The 21398-nt window shown below is 35.9% G+C and overlaps 2 protein-coding genes across 5 annotated transcripts in view; one reads left to right on the top strand and one right to left on the bottom strand.

Moving 5' to 3' along the window:
* The window catches only part of GNG10 (G protein subunit gamma 10), a 484859-nt gene that overhangs the window by 164734 nt on the left and 298727 nt on the right, over positions 1 to 21398 (top strand). The window lies entirely within an intron of this gene.
* Positions 1 to 21398, bottom strand: part of ECPAS (Ecm29 proteasome adaptor and scaffold) — a 125229-nt gene that overhangs the window by 50181 nt on the left and 53650 nt on the right. For all 4 annotated transcript variants that reach the window (XM_050761412.1, XM_050761410.1, XM_050761413.1 and 1 more), the window contains 15 exons: positions 20789 to 20870; positions 18420 to 18539; positions 16062 to 16147; positions 15735 to 15813; positions 13531 to 13580; positions 12456 to 12522; positions 12243 to 12365; positions 10331 to 10434; positions 8224 to 8347; positions 6646 to 6726; positions 4826 to 5051; positions 4280 to 4371; positions 2375 to 2509; positions 1342 to 1504; positions 422 to 594 (listed from right to left, as the gene is read on the bottom strand). In XM_050761412.1, the coding sequence (XP_050617369.1) occupies positions 422 to 594; positions 1342 to 1504; positions 2375 to 2509; positions 4280 to 4371; positions 4826 to 5051; positions 6646 to 6726; positions 8224 to 8347; positions 10331 to 10434; positions 12243 to 12365; positions 12456 to 12522; positions 13531 to 13580; positions 15735 to 15813; positions 16062 to 16147; positions 18420 to 18539; positions 20789 to 20870 (1705 nt within the window). The remainder of the gene's footprint in view (positions 1 to 421; positions 595 to 1341; positions 1505 to 2374; positions 2510 to 4279; positions 4372 to 4825; positions 5052 to 6645; positions 6727 to 8223; positions 8348 to 10330; positions 10435 to 12242; positions 12366 to 12455; positions 12523 to 13530; positions 13581 to 15734; positions 15814 to 16061; positions 16148 to 18419; positions 18540 to 20788; positions 20871 to 21398) is intronic.

The raw sequence follows: 21398 nt of genomic DNA, 5'->3' as shown, positions 1-21398 counted from the left end.
GCTCATTAAATCATCTTATACCTCAAAATTGAGGTGTTCTGATCACAAAACTGGCTTTAGGCGGTTAGGATTTATATTTGGCGTAAAATTTTAAAAAAATCATAAAACTACTTAACATTTTATTGTACACCTTTTGCATGACAAAAGATATTTCCTGATGAATTTAATACTTCACTCAAATCTTAACAGTTATAAAGATCTAAATTGGAATGACTGGGTCAAAAGATGTACACACTAAGATTGTACACAGATCACCTCTAGTTCAAAAGTAAACACTCAGATTTGCTTCTTTATCACCCATTTTTACATTAAATCCTTCCTCCAGCTGTAATGCCATCTATTCTCATTATAATTTGTTTTTGCTCATTTATTCACAGAAAGACAGAATTCCAGAAAGGGAAGAAATAAGAAAAAGACTTACCTTATTTGTTTCTTTACTGGAAGGTATTCTACTTAGTAAGCTTTCTACAAGATGCAATTTGGTAAAGCCAGATCCCTCACTGGGGATTGGAAGTGGACCATTTCTGCCTATTTCACCCAGGGCTGTGCAGGCAGCAATTGCCAGGAGGGGTGATGTACTGTCCAAAAATGAGCCTGTAAGCACATTTAGCCAAAAAGAGAATTATATACCATTATTCTTACGACCCAAAGCAACCAGTGATGTACTCAAGATTTTTTTAAGATGGCAAAATAAAATCAAAGTGTACAATATCTTTGAGTTGACAATTTGTTAACATTTATTCAGTGGAAAGACAACATGGCAACAGGGGATAGAGTAGTATTTTTTTTAATGTATACATTTTTTTACCATAATAGGATCATCCCTGTTTATAAAAACATGTAGAAAAAAAAAGTAGAGAAAAGAAAAAATGGAGTGCTTTCATTGCTTTGTTTTTTGTTTTGTTTTTTTGAGACAAGGTCTAGCTCTGTCACCCAGGCGGGAGTGCAGTGGCATGATCACGGCTCACTGCAGCCTCGACCTCCCAGGCTCCAGTGATTCTCCCACCTTAGCCTCCTCAGAAGTTGAGGCTACAGGTACACGCCACTATACCAAGCTAAGTTTGTTTATTTTTTTATAGAGGCTAGGTCTCACTATGCTGACTAGACTGGTCTCAAACTCCTGGACTCAAGTGATCCTCCCAAAGTACTGAGATTATAGGCATGAGTTACCACACCCAGCCTTTGTTGTTATTAAAAATACAGAATTTATCAAGTAAGTTTTTTGTGAAAAAACTTGTGTCTTTAAAGTACAATGCCATAAAAAGAAACTGAAACTCCATATTAAAATTTAACATAATTCAAAAGCTGCAACACCCAAGTCGGCATAAAGACATTAATTACCTATTGTTTCTGTAGCACTCTGAATGAGTTCCTCTTGATCAGGGAGGGTGTCAGCATTTCTCTCCAGGTCTTGTTGCTCTGCCATTCTCATTTTCTTTTTAGCCAAATACCTTCCCACCGTGAATCCCAGTGCAAGCAAGGATCCATGCTGTATCTCCGGGCTCTGAATTTAGCAAAACAATAGCATATCTCTGGCTCTCTCTCATGTATGCAAAACTACATGGCAGTAACTGTGTGTCTATTAGGATCATCTCTCCAACAAAACATAAGGCTAAAGAATAAAGTAAACACTTGAGGTTTCACTGGATGCTAATGCATTGAGCTTAGGGAATAAGAGAAACCTTGAGTTTCTAACGGAATTTTGAGAAGCTGAATCTTGATTCACTTTAAGATTTACATTCTCTAATTCCATGCCCACTCCAATTCCAGGTGAGATGACTACATGCTCCTACATGCTCCCACGCCACTTTCTAGCTTACAGCACTTACATAACTAGAGTATCATAACTTTCACACATAATGTCTTTCTATTGCCAACAAAAGACAATGAACAGATCCTATTTCTAATTGCCAAAACCTCCAAACACAAGGTAACCAACAGACTATTTGAAGTAAAACTTGTTTTTTCACTGGCAGCAGTAGATGAGGAAGAAAAATGGAGCTAACATTTCTCGCTCTCAGTACTAATCAGGCCTGACCCTGCTTAGTTTTAGTTTCCAAGATCAGATGAAATTAGGTGTGCTCACGGTGGTATCGCTGCAGGCTCTGAGCATCCTGTTGTACCAGGGATTCTCATGTATTTATGAATCACTGTACTCCTGGCACCTAAAATAGTGCTTATCAGACACAGCACCATACTTGTTAAGTGAGCTGACTGAACCAATGTATTACCTATCTCATTTACTCTTTACAGTAATAAAAGCAAGGAATTTATAAGTTCATTTTACAAATGAGAAGATAAAAACCAAAAATAAATTAGATCCTTTTATGAAACCCCATCTCCCACAAAAAGGAATGAAAACAAAATAACATACGTGATTGTCTTTCGTAGTCTTTATAAGCTGTTCTATCATTGATTTCAACTCATTCCCCGACACTGTTGATACCACCACAGAATAAAACAATGCTGCCAGTTCGCGCATTTCTTCTTTACTGCTATTCATCAGACTCTGAGTAGTATAAAAAAAATACATACATGACACAGAACCACGAGCCTGATGACAACATCTTTTAAAATTAAAAGAATGTTCAATCCATCTGTTGATGGATATTGAGGAAAAAAAGCTATTATTTGAAAACAAAATAAAAGCTGAATGAATTATATAACAAAATCTTAGGTCCATTTTCATCAAAGATACACAAGCACAAAACAGGTGAAATTTATTCACAGATGATCTAAAACAAGGGTCAGCAAACTTCTGTAAAAAAACTGAAAGGCTTTATGGGCCATTTGGTCTCTGCTGCAACTACTCCATTCTGCCACTGCAGTACAAAAGCAGCAACAGACAATACGCAACGAATGAGCGTGGCTAGGTTCCAGTAAAACGTGGACACGACAAGGTTTGTGTCATGAAACTTATTCGTTTCTTCATTTTTTTTCCCACATTTAAAAATGTAAAAAACATTCTTAGCTTGCAAACCATACAAAAACAGGAGGCAGGCCCTATTTGGACTTTTGACTACAGTATGACAACCTCTCATCTAAAACATCAAAGCTCAAAAACTTTAAAATAATTTTAAAATCAGTAAATATTCATAAGAAATAAAAAAAAACTTTTTAAAATAGAAGCAATTTCATAAGACCAGATTATCCAGAAATGTGCAAAACTCACACCTCTTGGTAAATTTCTTTCATGTTTTCACCCTTAAAGACGTAATTTGTACATTTTTACCATCATTCAAGCTGTATTTTCCAAAAAAAGAACCACAATATGTAGCACATGGAGATACAGAAAACTGTATGGGCCAATACTTACACTAAAAAAAAAAATTATTCATTATTTATCTGAAATTCAAATTTAACTGAGTATCTTGTATTTTTACTTGCTAAACCTGGCATCCCTTTTGGTGTGGCCATGGGACAGGAACACCCTCATACATGACTGGCAGAAGTGTACACTGGTACCACACACATGGAGGGTGTGGCATTATCTATGAAAATTACAAAAGTACATGTCCTCTGATCCAGCTATTGCACTTCTGGGGAATCCATCTAAAACATATACTTCCTCAATATGCAAGATGATAGATTACTCATTATAGCAGAATGGAAGTACTCTACATGACCATCTATAAAGATCTAGAATACATGATAGTACACTCATACAATAAAAACTGAGGCTGTTAAAGAAGATGCTCTCTCCATAGTTGTAGTGCAATATCTCTCTACTATTAAGTGAAGGAATGTATAAAACAGTATGAATAGTATGCTGCTTTTTATAAAAAGATGGGACAAAAATTTTAAATGCATGTTTTTATGTGTATGTACATAAGTAAACTCTAGAAAGCATGCTATACATAAATGGTGACTTACATATGTTTGTCAGAGGGGAGAGGAAAGGGCAAAAATTAGGGTAGGTTGGAGATGGTTATGGAAAAGAGACATTTTACATAGTTTTTATTTAAACTACACAAACCCATTGCTTATTTTTTCTAAAAAAAAAAAAAAAAAAAAAAAAAAAAAAAAAATTTCGAAACAGAAAAAGAATTTTTCTTTATACTCCTATGCTTCTCAATTCATCTCCCACTCTCCTCCAGATGTGTCAATGAGACATAGTGACCTACATGCTTCCCAGTAAGTGTCTGATGATGAGAGAGTTTTCAAAATGACCTTAAGGCAGAAAAGGTCATAGGGATGCTGGCAGGAAAAAGAAATTATGAGGTTAAAGTCTGAAATACAATTTTTTTAAAAAATAAAAAAAGGTACATGCAGAACATACCTTTATCCATTCTGTTTTGTCTACAAATTTGGTAGCCAGCTTTTCTGGATACACTGACACAGCTTCCAATAGACAGTACATAACTGGCAAACCTAAGTAAGAATTTAGAACCACTTTAAATTTCAAGAAAAGTAATGAACATACAGGGATCACTAAATTCCTTTTAAGTATAAGGCCACTGCTTTAGCACACATTCTTTCAGTTCTATTAAAAAACAAAACAAAACAAAAAAAAAACCTACACAACCTAAATATAGTATGTGATTCACTACAGCAAATTTACAGATGAGCTATCTATAAAAAGGATATCCTGTTCTTCACATCCACTTCCGAAGTAAAAATGTATTATCTATTGTTAGTATTTCTTTCTGAAAAAATAAGTAGTGTATCCAGAATGAATCAGATAAGTTTAAAAAAAAACAAAGGCTAATGTTCGGTTACAGAAGTGAAGAGAAAGAATAATTTTGCTATAATTTGTTAGCTAAGTTTAAAATTAGATTTTTGTTTAAGTGCTTCAACATCTTCCCTTCGCGTCGCAAATTCTTACCTCCAACACCTGCTAACAGTTGCTGAAGCAGGCCAATGTAGATCTGGACAGGGTTAGTTTCCCCACTCTTGTTAGAAGATGATGAGGGTGCCGTCTGCCCGCCTGACATTAAAGTCCGTATGTAGCGTCCAATGGCTGGAGCATGATCCTGCATATCAGCCAAACTCTGAGAGGTGGGCACCACCCCCGCACTGTGCGCGAGGCACATGCGCAAGTACAGAACGATCTACAAACAGAACGGAGAGGAAGACTGTATAAGCTTCTCGAAAAGTCAGTGTGGGAAGGTACTCTTCAAAGTAACAATTTCTAGTTTTGATTCACCTACCCTTCTTTATAAAGCTATTCCAATCCTCATGGAAGGCAGAAAATATGCCATAATGGAGCAAAATTTGTATAACAAGGTTTGCAAATCCAAAGAATTTTTTAAGATTGTTAAAATACAAACTGAACTTTTGTCAGAAATTGGAGCTGGAGGCTGTTATCAGCAAACTAAGCAGGAACAGAAAATCAAATACCACATGTTCTCACTTGTAAGTGGGAGTCAGATGATAAGAACTTCTGAATGCAAAAAAGCAAACAACAGACACTGGGGTCTACTTGAAGAGAGAGGGTGGGAGGAGGGAGAGGAGCAGAAAAGATAACTATGGGGTATTGGGCTTAATATCTGGGTAATGAAATAGTATATATAACAAACCCCCATGACACATATTTACCTATATATCAAACCTTTACGTGTAACCTCAAACCTAAAATAAAAGTTAAAAATTATAATAAAAATCATTATTTTTTAAAAGCTGTGTGTGTGTGAGAGAGAGAGAGAGAGAGAGAGAGAGAGAGAGAGAGGACAGACATCTGAAGCAAATGGCCTATTATTCCTGCAGAATTCCAGTTGTATTTACTCCACTGACACAAGAATTTGAGAAAATGGGTTCAATTCATCTACAGAAAAATAGATATACCACCATAAAAACCTCTAATATAGACCAGACACTGGCTCACGCCTGTAATCCCAACACTTTGGGAGGCTGAGGCAGGAGGACTGCTTTAGCCCAGGAGTTCAAGACCAGCCTGGGAAACATGGTGAAACCTATCTCTACCAAAAAGATAACAAAATTAGCCAGGAGTGGTGGTGCACGCCTGTAGTCTCGGCTACTCAGGAGACTGAGTCAGGACGTTCACTTGAGCACAGGAGGCGAGGGTGCAATGAGCCGAGATCACGCCATTCACTGTACTCCAGCCTGGGCAACAGAGTGAGACTCCTTCTCAAAAATAAACAAACAAACAAACAAAAACAACCCTTATATAAACAGGCTACCAAGGAGTCCATCCTCTGGAAGCTTTTTCACTGATCGTTAGGATAGGCAGTAAATTCACTGTAAATATTCTTACTCTGAACAAGATTACTTCTTATAATTTACCTAGTGCAAGTCAATGATCTAAAAAACAGAATTTCCCTTAATAAGTGTGATCAATTAATCCTCTCCAACCTTCAAAACTAAATAACCCTAACAACCTCAACAACATGTTGGCTTTAAAACCCAAATCTAACTTGCTGCAAAATCCCAACAGTAATCACTACAGAACATCCAGTTTTTTCACAAAAAGAATCTCACTGAAATAAATATATTTACGTACTTCACTATGAATTAAAATAATACCAATTTCCCAATACTGTTTTTTTAAATAAACAACCAGATGAAGAACAATGACACAATATGGGTTTACCTAAAACACAACAAGATGACAGATACCTCTTTGGGTGTGGTGTGATCTTTTTAGAACACTTACAAAAAGTAAATAGAAATATATGAAAATTCTACCTCTCCAAAGGCTGCTGGGTTAAATGGAAGGACAGTGGTCCCGGTCATGTACTTGACTGGAGTTTTCATTCGATGAGAAGCCTAAGTTTAAAAAGTCCAAAACAGACACAATTACTGAAAAATGGAGCATACCTGCCCTTCCTCAACTCAAAAACAACTGTATTTCTAGCTACATGTCCAAAGTTTACTGCTTTTTCTGATTAAAACATTTTCCACTTTCCTATTAACTGTGTTGATCATGCATGTCCGTCACACACTAAATGACAAGTGTGTTGCCCTTTTTCCATGTTTGTACTGGCTTGTTTAAAAATAATAAACCTATTCCACACATCTACTAATATGGTCATCTCAGCTCACTGCATGCCAGTTATTTTCATTAATAATGAAAGTAAGAGGAAACTACAAGCACAGAGAATCCTCTGACTACAAATAGACTGTGTTGCTATATGGAAAATAGAATCATGGCTGCTGCATACTGACCTTCAACTCCCTTAAGGTGCCTACCTAGCAAAGAGTTAGGATCACCAGTGGAGGTAAAAGGTAGGAAGGTATCCTCTGGCAAAGTGGGACAGAGTCAAGGCCTGGAAGGGGTGGATGGTCATTACTGCCAATATCCTGGATCTACCAGCAGAAAACACTTACAAAAACAGATGGGATGCTCTCTTATGAACATGGTGGGAAGAACATGAACTACTCCCTCAAGCATCCTTATACTACCCTAAAGAGTGCCCTTAAAAATAAAAAGGAGAACCAGCGTGGGCAATATAGCTAAACCCTGTCTCTACAAAAAATACAAAAATTAGCCAGGCACAGTGGTGCACGCCTATAGTCCCAGCTATCAGAAGGCAGAGGAGGGTGGATGACTTGAGTCTGGGAGGTGGAGGTTTCAGTGAACTGAGACCACACCACTGCACTCCAGCCTGGGTGACAGCAAGACCCTGTCTCAAAAAAAATAAAAAAAATTTTTAAAAAAAAAAGGAGATGTATTTTTAAGCATGTCATATTAAGAGAAAAAGTATTTAACACAGCCTAAATGTTGCCAAGCATGAAAGGAATTATAAGTAATTCAAGTTTAGGCAAAACAGATCAATTACAGGTGAGAATTATAATTTTTTTCCCTCACTTTGTATCTCCTTATTGTAAGTATTAATGCTAGAAACTTTATGAGTCAGCTGGGCATGGTGGCTCACGCCTGTAAACCCAGCACTTTGGGAGGCCAAGGTGGGTGGATCACCTGAGGTCAGGAGTTCGAGACCAGCCTGGCCAACATGGTGAAACACTGTCTCTACTAAAAATACAAAAAATTAACCGGGTTTGGTGGCGGGCGCCTGTAATCCCAGCTATTCGGGAGCTGGGGCAGGAAAATCACTTGAACCCAGGAGGTGGAGGTTGCAGTGAGCCGAGATCGTGCCATTTGCACTCTAGCCTGGGCAACAAGAGCGAAGCTCCACCTCAAAAAAAAAAAAGAAATTTTATGAGTCAACATTTAGTGATTACATTTTTCACTTTAAAGATGAATGTTTTCATTTTCATCATCCATTATGATTTAGACTAATTACCTTAAGTTGCATGCCATACCTTTTCTTGGATGTAATATACCATTTCTGGGAAGGAAGGCATCTGCTCAGAAGTACTTTCTTTTCTGTTTCTACCTGGAAGACACCTTAACACGCGTTGTGCTTCTCCATGAACTTCTTCACGTCTTTCAGAAAAAGACAAATAAGAATAAAAAATAAATGTCACCAATTGGAAATGATCATTTGAAAAGTAAGAACAGCAATTTTATTTGCTAGCTAGAGTTCTCAGAAAATGTCTTAAATACATTCTTGGCTATCTAAGCAGAGTCAACACATTATAAGAAATCACTTCTTTTTAGAAATTGCATGAGGTCTGGGGAGTCACACGGCTTCCATCTTTCAATTTGACTTAGAAAAAAACAAGATAGGATACTGTAAGTAATTATGTAAATTTCTATGTGTATGCTTTACCTCATAGAGTTAAATCGTAAACTATAAAATATATTTTAAAAATCAGTGACTATCCAGTGGTCTACACACTCCACCCAAACTCTTACAATTCTGTACAATTAATAACTGATAAGTGACATTAAAGTGTAAAAACATAAACCCCAACCAATTTCAGACCACCTAGAGATTGATCTCAGCAACAGTCTTATCCAGATACCATATAAAGGCCTTTTAATTCCTCAATTGCCTTTGTTCGTGTCTCATTTTCCAAACAACAGATAAAGGGTCGAAAAGAATAAATAAATAATTCCTTAAGTTGTCAGAGGATTTTCAATTGACCTGAATGGTTTTAACCCAAGAAGGAAAACTGTTGAATTAGTTATGCTTTGATTCTGGTTTCTTAAATAAAAATAATTTTCAGCACTTACGGAAATAAGATACAGCAGTTAAGAGCTCTATCTGGAAGTCCAATTCCCTAGATTTAAATCCTTGCTCTAACATGAACTGCCATCTTGGCTGCCAGGCCCCAGTACATCTGGCCTGTGGTTGGGAAACTAATGTAAAAAAATTAAGAAGCAACAGAGCACCAGAATCAACATTAACAATCCAAAGTCACTTTAACCAAATTGAAATGTGCTCTATGAGAAGCAGCAGCCAAGATCAGAAGTCAAAAATCAGGGCCTGGTAATAACTTGTGATATCCAATTAAAATACCAACCAAATAAATAACAGCAAAATATATACAACTTATAGGAAAGAAAACAAATGCCATGAGGGGCACACAGTTGGCCAACTAGAATACTGACACAGTTATCAAGGAATTACCCATTTTTTTAAAATGAAGCATAATAGTTTATGGGCAAGGGTGTTCATATCATCATAGAATGCGTTATTTTATTTAAACTATTCCTCAGTATAAATGAGGCTTTTCACCTCCCCAAATAAGGCTATCCCTGATAACAACAACAAAAAAACATATACAAGAATCTCACTTAAAGGATGCAAAAATTCTAAATGTTAAACGTAGTACTGGTTTAATATTATGAAATAGATTAGAGTGCTGCATGGATTTTAAGATAGCAATGACCATAAGATATGTAACAAATTTGAAAAGAATTGTTTTAATATGTGCATATATATTTCATTGTATGTACATGACTTTTAAAGGCATGTCCCAATTTCAAAACCATTTAAACATTCTTTTAAAATGCATTATACACGCTAGAAGATACAGTAATATAATTAATATAAAATGCAACTTATACCTCATTTAAAAATATAAGTATATTAGATATAAAATGATACTCCAATATTTAATAAAATATTAATACATATGTCAAACCATCAACATCAGCCTTTTTTCTCCTTACACAGGGCTTGATTTTAGAGATATAATTATATTACACATGCAATCATATAATCTGCTTTATTTACACTTGACCATTTCATAAGCATTTTCTGTATTAGCTATATATCATATATTGCACATATATATCTACATAATATATATTATATAGACAAATACATGTAATATTTATATTATTATATAAATATATAGGTATATGAGTACAGGTCTATATCACATCAAGAGCCATACCTTAATAAATAGCTTCGCTTCTAAATTTCATAGACCAACATTGTAAACAACACAACTTTTAGTAATTTTCAAATAAATTCAAAATAAACCAAAATTCAAATTAACATCTTTTGAAACTTACGGATCTCCTGCAGCCAGTAGCAGCAAATATCTGGAAGGGATATGATCTGAGGGAAACACCGTGCTGGCAAATTTCACAGCCACTTGTCGAACTTGAACCTCAGGCTATTTGATGTGTAAACATGCACAGACCACCCCAATCCAAAAAAGAAAAAGGAAAAAAAAAAATCAATTACCAGTCATTAGTCCCAATCGAGTCTTCCTAATTGTAAACAATTCAAAATTCTAAGGTGACATTTTAATAAATGTGTATCTAAATAAATTAAATAAATCATTTGTTCAAGATCTTTAATCATGTTGTTTAAGTCTTTTGGACACTGGCATTACTTAGAGTACTCTTACAATTTTAGACGATCCTCCAGGTAAAGCCGGAAGACCTCCAAAGACCATAAGTAGAGAATCTCTGCACATCCTCAGCCCAAACCTCGGGGCCAGGGTCACTGTGACAGTTTCTGGCCACCACCTCTGCCACTCCAACTCTCAAATTGTCAGTCACATGAGTGAAACTCAGGTATTTTGCAGAAATTACAAACAGAGCCTACTTGGAATCCCCACCAATTTGAAGCAAAATACTTCCAATGTTCTCAGATTAGCTCTAAAGTTAAAACTGACTCCAAAGCAGTTCAACTACAGAAATATATTCAATTAACCGAGATTAATAACCTATGACTACAAAGTTCAACCAGAAAAGTTTTAGAATCTACTGATCCTGAAGCTTTACTCTTATGTAACTTCCCCAGGTCACTCCTCTAGCCACAAACATAAGTGAAATAAGACAGACATTAAAAATATATATATTGTCCCACTCATTCTGGCATTCTTGCTATTTAGCATTCCTTGAAGTACATTAAAGAGTGAGGATATTAAAGACTAGCCTAAATTACATAACTAACCTAGAGTTTGGTTGCTTTAAATGTTGTCTGTGAAAAGAAAAGAAATTAGCTTTGTCTTGGTAATAGTGTTACACGATTTGATTTGCATGCATAGAACCAGTATCTATAAGTGTTTATACAAGCATCACCTTTCCTTGTAAAGTTACCTGGAGCAAGTTTATTCTATTCTAATGAGCTTCCAAATACGCCTACACACCTTTGTCCATAATGTATGACCATGAACCACATGCACTGCACACTAAGAGCACTTAACAATAGGACTCCATCATAGTAAGCTTTCTGAGTGTATGTAATAGCACATTTAACCCTGCCATATTTTAATAGGAAGCAGATACCTTTCTGAATATTTAAAATTCCCTCAAAATATCAAATCATGTCAGTCTAATTCCATTAGGACACAATTTATATTAATCTCACTGACACTTTTTAGTATCATTCTGTCTTCCAATCTCCCTCTCTACTCCTAAAAATGTGGGACAAAGAACTAAAGCAAATATATAATATTTTACATATTACATATATATGTGTGTGTATATATCTATAGATATTCAAAATCCTCCTACAAATTCCCATGAAAACCAAATAAAGAGGACCAGAGGAAGAAGAGCATGTATGATAGTACTGGCTCACTTCCTAAAAACTCACTTTGACATACGGAATTTGTCTTTCATCCCTTCTGCTATTCTCTGAAAATGTTACCTATCGAACTCTACCCCAGCGGACAGTAGTGCTCAGCTACCAGTTACAAAGACAAAACAATTCTAACTCAGAGGGCAAGGCATTAAGAAGAGTTTTCCCACATAGAAAGCTCTAAACATAAGCATCGCTATGAATACTACCACTCCTTCTCCCCTAAAGTCAAATTTTCATCATGAAGAATTAAAAATAGATCCTAAATCACAGCCCAAGTGAAAGCAAATATTCCTCTTAATTACCAAAACAGTTAAGTAGCAATTCAAATTTTGTTCTTAAAAATGTAAACCATATACTACCCAGGCTTTGTAGTTCACACAGACCTACCTTTATTAAGTACGAAGCCACAAGTGCCTCCATGAGAGTTCGCTGTGCCCCTTCCAAAGTACTGTATGCTCCAACCATCATAGATAAAGCTTCTTGAATAGCAAGTCGAGTCTCAGGCTCTTCCTATAAAGATAATAAAAATGTTTCCCTCCCTGTTGGGTTCCCAGGGGAACATCCAAACAGCAAGCATAAACTTAGCAGCTGTTTCCCTACCTTACATAGGGCTTCAAAAAGCTGCTGCACAAGCGCTATATCCTTAGTGAATAAATGCGGCATTCGACTGCAAAAGAATGTAAAAATATTGTTACTATCATAAATTTCCAAGAGATGAAAAAGGGAAAAAATGAAACTAAACACAAATTTTCCTGAACTCTCTGAAGACAATGTCAGCATCATTATATTACTTCCTCCAAGAGCCGAAAATTTTTCTAAGTAATTATTTAATTCTTTAATCTAAATAACCCTTGATTAATACACACATCTTCCAAATATCCCCTCTATAATATTCCATGCATTCAGTTAACATTTCTGATTTTAACAGGAAGAAATTAGATAAGACCAAATTGTGATCTAAACTAATGACTGTCGCGGAAAGGGGCTTTGTTACTTCATGCAAACAGACAAGGGACAAGGTTGGCTGACAACCCGGCACGATATCCACTGATCTGGGGTGGCTTTCTTCCAAAGCCCAAAGCTCCTTTTGCTGTAGAGAAGAGCAAGACCTGGTCTACACAGGCCAACACAAAACCTGCACTGGGGGTGGAAGCAGCACATGGTGCCACTGAGGATGCTTCATGTCTATCTCCCTGCTTTGAAATACAGTGAAGGAAGATGAAGCCAGGAGGAACTGGAATGAGGAAATCACATTGAGAAGAAAAAAAAAATCTGTCAGGGCCACTCAGAATCATAAACACCATTCTCAGAAAAGAGAATCACTAGAAAAACCTTGATCACTGGGTTTATAAAAATTAGTGCCAAGTAGCAACAAAAACACTTAAGGTCAATCGAAAGTCTCTAGGGTACAAAAAAAGTAACCCATTATGACACAATTCAGTTCAAACTCTCATTTCAAGACCACCATTTAATACAGTAACATACCTTCAAATGTAAATTAAAATATCTCACATCTTTTTCCTTCTACACAGAAGACATTTCTAAACAACCTATGGCCATTAAATACATTGCCTTTCAGAGTCACAACAAATTTATTCTCCACCATTATTAAATGCCACATAATTTTTCTCAGTTTACCAACACCATATCTCTCACTAAAAAAGAGTTTACTCACCTGGAGAGTTTTCCAACAGCTGAATATGCCATTGACAGTAGTTTAGGGTCCTTGAAATTAAAAAAAGAAAAGAAAGAACAAAAAATAGACAAAACAAAAAATACAGTAAACAGTAAAACCTTTTCGCTGCAATTACATGCATTATTTTACTCCTTATTAAACCTAGGTCTCACTCTGTCTAACTACATGGTGTTAGCACCTGAACAACAACAAAAATGTCCAAACCCAGAATCCATCACACTACTAAAAGGAAAAACAAGACAAAACCTTGCATCCCCAATCATTCCAAAAAGAAAATGCGGTGGTCATAGATATGAAAGGTTTCTCTTAGCTGGTGCTGAGTTCAAGATATTTCAACACTATGTAACCTCCAAACACCAAAGTTCATCTTCAACACACTAAAAAACATTAACTCATTAGAAAATACATCACTGGTCCAACAGACTAGGATCCTCCATCTCTCACCAAAATTGCAGTAAAATCTAGTGTGATTTTCTAAAAATCTACACTGTAATGAACAGCTTCCTATCATATTTTCTACCATAAAAAATTAAAGAGGGTTATAGTCACCAGGTGAATTAGTGAGGTTCTCTCCTCAAGATACAGATAGAGTTTTACATGGTTTTTCGAAAACTAATAATCTGATTACTCAGAACACAATAAACTTCTACTAGTTTATGTGTTTATCCTAGGATTTGCCCTTCCACATCTAAATGGCTACTCTTACGGATTCATCTATTGGGAAGACATGCAGATGTCACCTGCAGGTAAGGGGACTCACACCCTGTGGTTTGTCTGGCCTCTCTAACTTATATTTAAATACACAGTTTCTCCCCAAAAGCCCCAGCACATTTTTATTTCTACCAATGACGCTAAAGCATCTCACTGTCTATGCCATAAAATAATCTGAGAAGTCCCCTAGATCTTAACCACGCAAGCATTGCTTAATAGGAGAAAGAAGCTATGAGAACCAAGCCTACTTACCCCCAAAGCACAGCTGCACAGTAAATAAAGTGCCTTTCACTAACAATACCTAGTAATAGTAACGTGCCTTGACTATGGTGAACAATTTAGGTACATTATTTTAATCTTCACAGTAATCTAATGAAGTGGTATTATTATTTTCATTTTTCTGATAAGAACGTGCAAAGAATTTAAATAACTCACCAAAGAACAAAACTAGGATTCAAACTCAGTTCTAATTTCAGATGGTAAGATCTTGATCTCACTATACTATTTGCAAACATGCATTCATGTTTAGCTTATACTGGGGAAAATAATACTAATGAATTCTTGAAATATTACCTTTATAAGCAAATTCCTTTTAAATACTGGAGATATTATAGTAACAGAAATACAGCAGGGAAAAATGGGATTCAAAAATCCACAATCGAAGGAATCCTCATCCCATTTAGCTTAAGGAATCAAAAATTTACTGAATGCATGTTTTGACAGAATTTTGAATCATCAAAATCTCAGCCCCATTATTTACCAGAGAAAAATATAAAAGAAAAAAAGTATCTTAGCCCCTGAGAATTAACAGTTTCCCAACACAAGCCAAATCCAAATAGCCCCATATGGAAATCAACATAAATTTCAATTCCTTTAATTCCATTTTTGCATAATAGCTAGAAGTAGCACAAAAGGCGCTGGCTGAAAAAATGCTATTTAAAGATACAGCAGACCGGCGCAGTGGCTCATGCCTGTAATCCCAGCACTTTGGGAGGCTGAGGCAGGCGGATCACCTGAGGTCAAGAATTCAAGACCAGCCTGGCCAACATGGTAAAACCCCATCTCTACTAAAAATACAAAAAATTAGCTGGGTGTGGTGGTGGCAGGTGCCTGTAATCCCAACTACTCAGGAGGCTGAGGCAGGAGAATCACTTGAACCAGGAGCTGGAGGTTGCAGTGAGCAAAGATCGCGCCATTGCACTCTAGCCTGGGCAACAAGAGCGAAACTCCATCTCAAAACAAACAAACAAACAAAAAGATACAGTAACACCTCATATCAGTTTTTAATAGTTATTTTCCCCCGAAAAAGCAAAAAAGGGCAGTAATTTCTGAAATTTGTAGTACTTCAAGTAAAAATGTTAAGAAACAATGAAACTTTAACAAACTTCAACTACATTGACAGACCAGAAAGATTACAGAAAATATTTTAAGATATAAAATGTTGATAAAAATTTAAAAGACAAGTCACTTACCTCTTTGTATTCATTGATTAGCTTGGTGAGGCCATTCAAAAGCATTGGACCTAATGGCTTAATCTTGATTTCTGGACAGCTTTAAATAAAACACACATACACAAAGCAAGATAAGAATCACATAACTACATATCTTTACTGATGATTACATAAAATAATGAGAGACATAACCGAAATAAGTTAACCTATTAAAATACAAAAATATTTAAAGATGAGCAAACATGATTTCTTTCTAGGTAAGATGAATAAAAAGATATACTTGAAGCATACTTGAAGCATTCAATCATTCCAGCAGCTTGAAAACTTTATAAAGTAGTTAAAACTTACGTTATACAAATATGATGCACAAATTGCAGGGATAACGTTCTTAACTTTGAATTTGTATTTGTACCAAAGAGTCCATCATACACCACCTATGTGAAAGGAAGAGTTGAGAACATCAATTAACAAAAATAAGAATTTAATATTTTTGAATAGTAATCAGAATTCAACAGCAGACCTTTCATACTACATCTCGTTCTTCAACGTTAATGCAGATAAACATTGTTAGCTGACCGACTTAGAAAGTCAATCAGAAGCTCCTATAAATAGTCTGTGGAGTAACAAACACAGCGGTTGATCTCACAAGTCTGCAAAGCTTATGGGTCTACCACGGTGAGGAAACGAAAAGTACACGCTGCAGTGGGTCACCACTCAGCTATTCCCTATGTTTCTTAATTATATGATTCAGGACAAATTCTAATAAAAGCTTCAGGGAAAACATACACATGGAAATATTCTATAAGTGTCCCATTGGAGTAAAGGTGCTTCAAGTATTAGGAAACCACATCTAGAAGGCAAAAACATCATGTAGATGAGTCCTGTGCAGCATGCAGCAAGTTCAATATTAACCATCAACATCAAAAATATCTAAATCCCTCAAGTTCCTTTTTATGACAAAGCTTACTTACACTAAAAAAAAAAAAAAAAAAAAAACCCTCTACTCTTGTTCCTAAAACTGCCAGCAGTATTCTGATCTTATTTAACAATAACATGTGAGTTACAGACTAGTATTATCTGCTTTTTAATTGCCACTGTGTTAGGTACTAAGAGATATAAAAAAGAACAAGCACTCAATCTTGTTCAAGAGTTAAGAGATACATACATTAAAATGATACAGAGCCAGGCATGGTGGCTCACACCTATAGTCCCAGCTACTAGGGAGGCTGGGACGGGCGGATCACTTGAGCCCAAGCGTTCAAGGCCAGTCTGGGCAACATAGCAAGATCCTGTCTCACTTAAAAAAAAAAAAAAAAAAATCCCAGCACTTTGGGAGGCCAAGGCAGGAAGATCACTGAGCCCAGGAGTTCTAGACCAGCCTGGGCAACACAGTGAAACTCCATCTCTACAAAAAAAAATTCAAAACTTAGCCAGGTGTGGTGGCACATGCCTGTAGTCCCAGCTACTTGGGAGGCCCTGAGAGGGGAGAATCACTTGAGCCTGGGAGGCAGAGGCTGCAGTAAGCCGAAATCATGCCACTGCACTCCAGTCTGGGTGGCACAGCAAGACTCCAAAAAAGCCACAAAAAGTCTCCACAGTAAGTCTCCAAGAAAAAAAGACAAAAAGATATAGGACAAAATATAATCAAGTGCTACATTATTTGAAACAGACTTTTTTTTTTTTTTTTTTTTTTTTTTAGCTACTCAGGAGGCTGAGGTGTAAGGATCACTTGAGCCTGGGAGGCAGAGGCTGAGTGAGACAAGATTGTGCCACTGCACTCCAGCCTCAGCAACACAGTGAGACCCTGTCTCAAAAAAAAAAAACCAAGCAAAGAAAAAGAAAACAGACTGGATGTGAGCCAAGACTAGAGGCAGGAAAATAAGTTAAAAGAATACTGCAGTAACCAAAACAGGAAGTAATAGTTTGAATTAATATCACCGTTATAGGTGTAGAGAAGTGAAGACATTAAGAAGATGAAATCAAGAGCATTTGGCCACTGCCTTCAAGTGAGCTTTCAGTTAAGGATGACTCAGCTTTTTCACTTAAGTGACTAAGTTGCTAATGATACCATTTTTGGAGAAAAGCCACACATTAAAAAAAATCTTGTTTGAAAGGGATTATTACCATATATTTAAGATAAATGGAAGCCATATATAGTATAGACTAAGTGTTCCTTACTGGAAATGCTTAGGATCAGAAGTGTTTTGAGATTTCAGATTTTTTCAGATTTTGGAATATGTGTACATACATAATGAGATATCCTGGGGATGAGACCCAAATTTAAAGATGAAAGTCACTGACATTTTCTATACACCTCATGCACATAGCCTGAAGGTAATTTATATAATATTTTAAATAATTTTGTGCATGAAGTAAAGTTTTGACTGTTTTAATGCAATCCATCACACAAGACCAGGTATGGAATTTTGCACTCGGAGCATCACATCAGTTCTCAAAAAGTTTTGGACTTTGGAGCATTTAGGATTTCAGATTTTCTAATTAGAGATGCTCAAACCTATATATATTTTCTGATAATTTTTTAAAAATCATACTGCAGCAAATTTAAGACAGAAAAAAAAAGAATCTCATTAATCTTGTTATATACATCAACCTACCCACTGAATATCCATTAACACAGTTCTTTCTCTAATTAAACAGACATAAAAGTTGCAGACAGGCCAATATTCTCTGGAAAAAATAAATTACCTGAATGTTGGCTGGGAACGTTTCAGCAGCTTGTCTAGAGCGGAGGAGATGGGGGACAATCTTTAACTTGACTCTCGTACTCACAGGGTCCCTTTTCAACTCTGGCTTCAGAACTGCACCCTGTTGAAAATATGCTTGGTTTTAACTTAGAAATTCAAAATTATTTTGAACTGAAAATGTCATGAGAATTCATCTAAATCAGTGGTCTCTCAAACTTTGCTTCAAGATCCCTTTAAAAATTACTGAACTCTCCAAAGAGCTTCTGTTTATATCTGTGTAACCTATCAATATTTATTAATTGGAAATTAAAACTGAGAAATTAACATATTTGTTAACTGAGAATTATTAATAAACTCATTATTTCAAAACTAATATTTGTTATAAAAAATAACTACTTTCCAAAGCAAAAATAATTGTACTGAGGGAGAAGCACTATTTTACATTGTCTATAAATCACTTCTATGTTCACCTTACTACAAGAGAAATGAATTTTTATATATTCTTCTGTATTCAATCTGCTATAATACACTGCTTTGGTTGAAGTAAGTAACAAAAACCTAACCTGCACAGATATGTGTGGTTGGAAAAGTGAAGATGATTTTAGCCTTCTTAGGTAATTGTGGATATTCTTTTTTGATACTACACCAAAACTTGACAAATAATAATTTCTTAACAGTTAATTGCTTATTTTTTAAAAATGAAAAGAAAAAAGATTAGTTGCAATTTGGAGTTGAAATCATATCAATGAACTTATATACTCTTATACTATATCCCACTGATTATCTTACTCTGAATGGCTCCCTTGCCCTTATATGCTTTTGTAACATCATTCCTCATTTGCAAAATACTGGCTCACTGAGTTAAGCAAATGTTTCTTCATACAACATTTTTTTACAAAGCCTGTGCTCATATCACCTGTGTTCTAATCACATCAGAAAAATCCACTAAGTACTGATAAGCTATCAAATCACTGTGGTAAACACAAGTTTCTCAAAATTCTAATTTTTGCTTGAAAGCTAACTTTTATTATTGCCAATAAATCATGTTGTTTTTCTTGAAGTAACAACCTCATTTTTTTCCTTTTAGAGAAAATATGTGCCAAACACCCATCTCAGTAGCTATAATTTGCCTGTCTACTCTTCAAGTAAAGTCATTTTTACTGCTTCATCAAGAATGTTCTTAAGTAAAGCTGAGTTTTATTCTCTCTTTTTTTTTTTAAATGAGTACATAACACTGAAGAAAAGAATGACTGTTAGTCATCTGGTGACACTGTTTTGATGTGTGGTAGGAACCGAGCAAGTACGCTCACCATGGCTTTTGTACCATGAGTGCAAATACTGACATGGTACAAAAAGAAAAGGCCTTCACAGATCACCTAAAAGGTTTTTTGTGACCCTTAAAAGGTCCATGGAACACACTCTGAGAACCACTAATCTAATCCAACCCCTTCATTTTCTACATGAAGAACATGAGGCCAGGAAAGGTTATGTGATCAGCCAAACCTTTCCTCCCCAACACATTCATGTGTACAGCCATTTGGGGCTAGAATTCAGAGGTCCTGATTCTCATTCATTCAGCTACTCAAGAGACTGAGGCAGGAACACAGCTTAAGCCCAGAAGTTCAAGTCCAGCCTAGGCAACATAGCAAGACCCCATTTCAAACAAAAAAGGGCAAGAATGCAAGCATGCAAACAAATAATCCTTGTATGTCTGGGTTTGGACTTGGAATACTTTTAAACACAGTGAACTAAAAAGAACTCATCTTATTAAGGCAAAGGTCTTACTTTGAGGCTTTAGGAGAACCCATCTTTTGTTCTAGATTCTAGACCAGAAGTCTGCAAACTACAGCCCATAGTCCGAATCTGGCTCACCATTTATTTTGATAAGGTCTATGAGTTAAACATCAGTTTTACATGTTTTAATGGTTAAAAAATATCAAAGGAATAGTATTTTGTAATACATGAAAACTACATGAAATTCAAACATCAGTATCCACAAAATTTTACTGGCACACAACCATGCTCATTCGGTTATGTATTGCCTATGGCTGCTTTCACATTACAAGAGTTGAGCAGCTGCAACCTGAGAGACCATAAGGCCTGCAAAGCCTACAAATTTTACAGAAAAAATCTGTCAATCCCTACTCTAGACAGTTTGTCATTGTTATTTAGGAATCTGAATTTATAACGCCACATCCAGTAAACTAAGTTACCAGGTTTTAATTCATCTGAACTAGCATGACTTAAAACTATCGTTTTGTTATGGTACAGATTCAGCTTAAATGAAACTAGAAGAAAATATATAAATACACAGTTCATGTCAACAAACTACTTTTTAAGCTGATGTAAGAATAAATCAAAACAGCCTACCTCTTTTGTCTTCAGTGGTATATCTCCAAGGTACACCTTGTACATCTTATTAATGATGGCAGGATTATTCCAGTCAATTAAGCTATGGAAGGTTTCAACACAGGTTGTTAAAATTATTTTTTCCTCCTCCTTCAGTGATTTCAAAAAAATTATAGCCCCATCATTTCTTAACAAAAGAAAACGTCAGAAATACACAAATGAAATGGGCAATTGACATTGTAGAAGAGAAGGAAAAGAAAGGTACTAATTTCTATTAAAGTTTGTTTTTAAACCAAAACAAACACAAATCACTTAACCCACACTGACTCAACGGATTATTGTATCCAATGGCACAATTTGGTACCACAAGAAAAACGGACACTGTTCCTACACAGATGGGTTCACAGGGCCAATGGCATGGAGCAACTCCAACAGAGCAGAGCTTTACTACACTCGTTCAAAGAGGCCTGGGGCAGGGTAGGATTTGTCTGTTTAACCATTTGGCAATTCAAAAGTGATAAGGAAACTGACAAAAAAATTTGTACCCATGAAATTAAAGCCACACCTAGGAAGCCTGCAAGCCACTTTATTTCTCTAATGTTATGTCACTGTGATTCCCAGCATCCCCCTC

Source organism: Macaca thibetana, chromosome 15 (assembly GCF_024542745.1).
Source record: "Macaca thibetana thibetana isolate TM-01 chromosome 15, ASM2454274v1, whole genome shotgun sequence".
Classification (NCBI taxonomy): domain Eukaryota; kingdom Metazoa; phylum Chordata; class Mammalia; order Primates; family Cercopithecidae; genus Macaca; species Macaca thibetana.
This window is presented reverse-complemented; position numbering and strand designations above follow the sequence as displayed.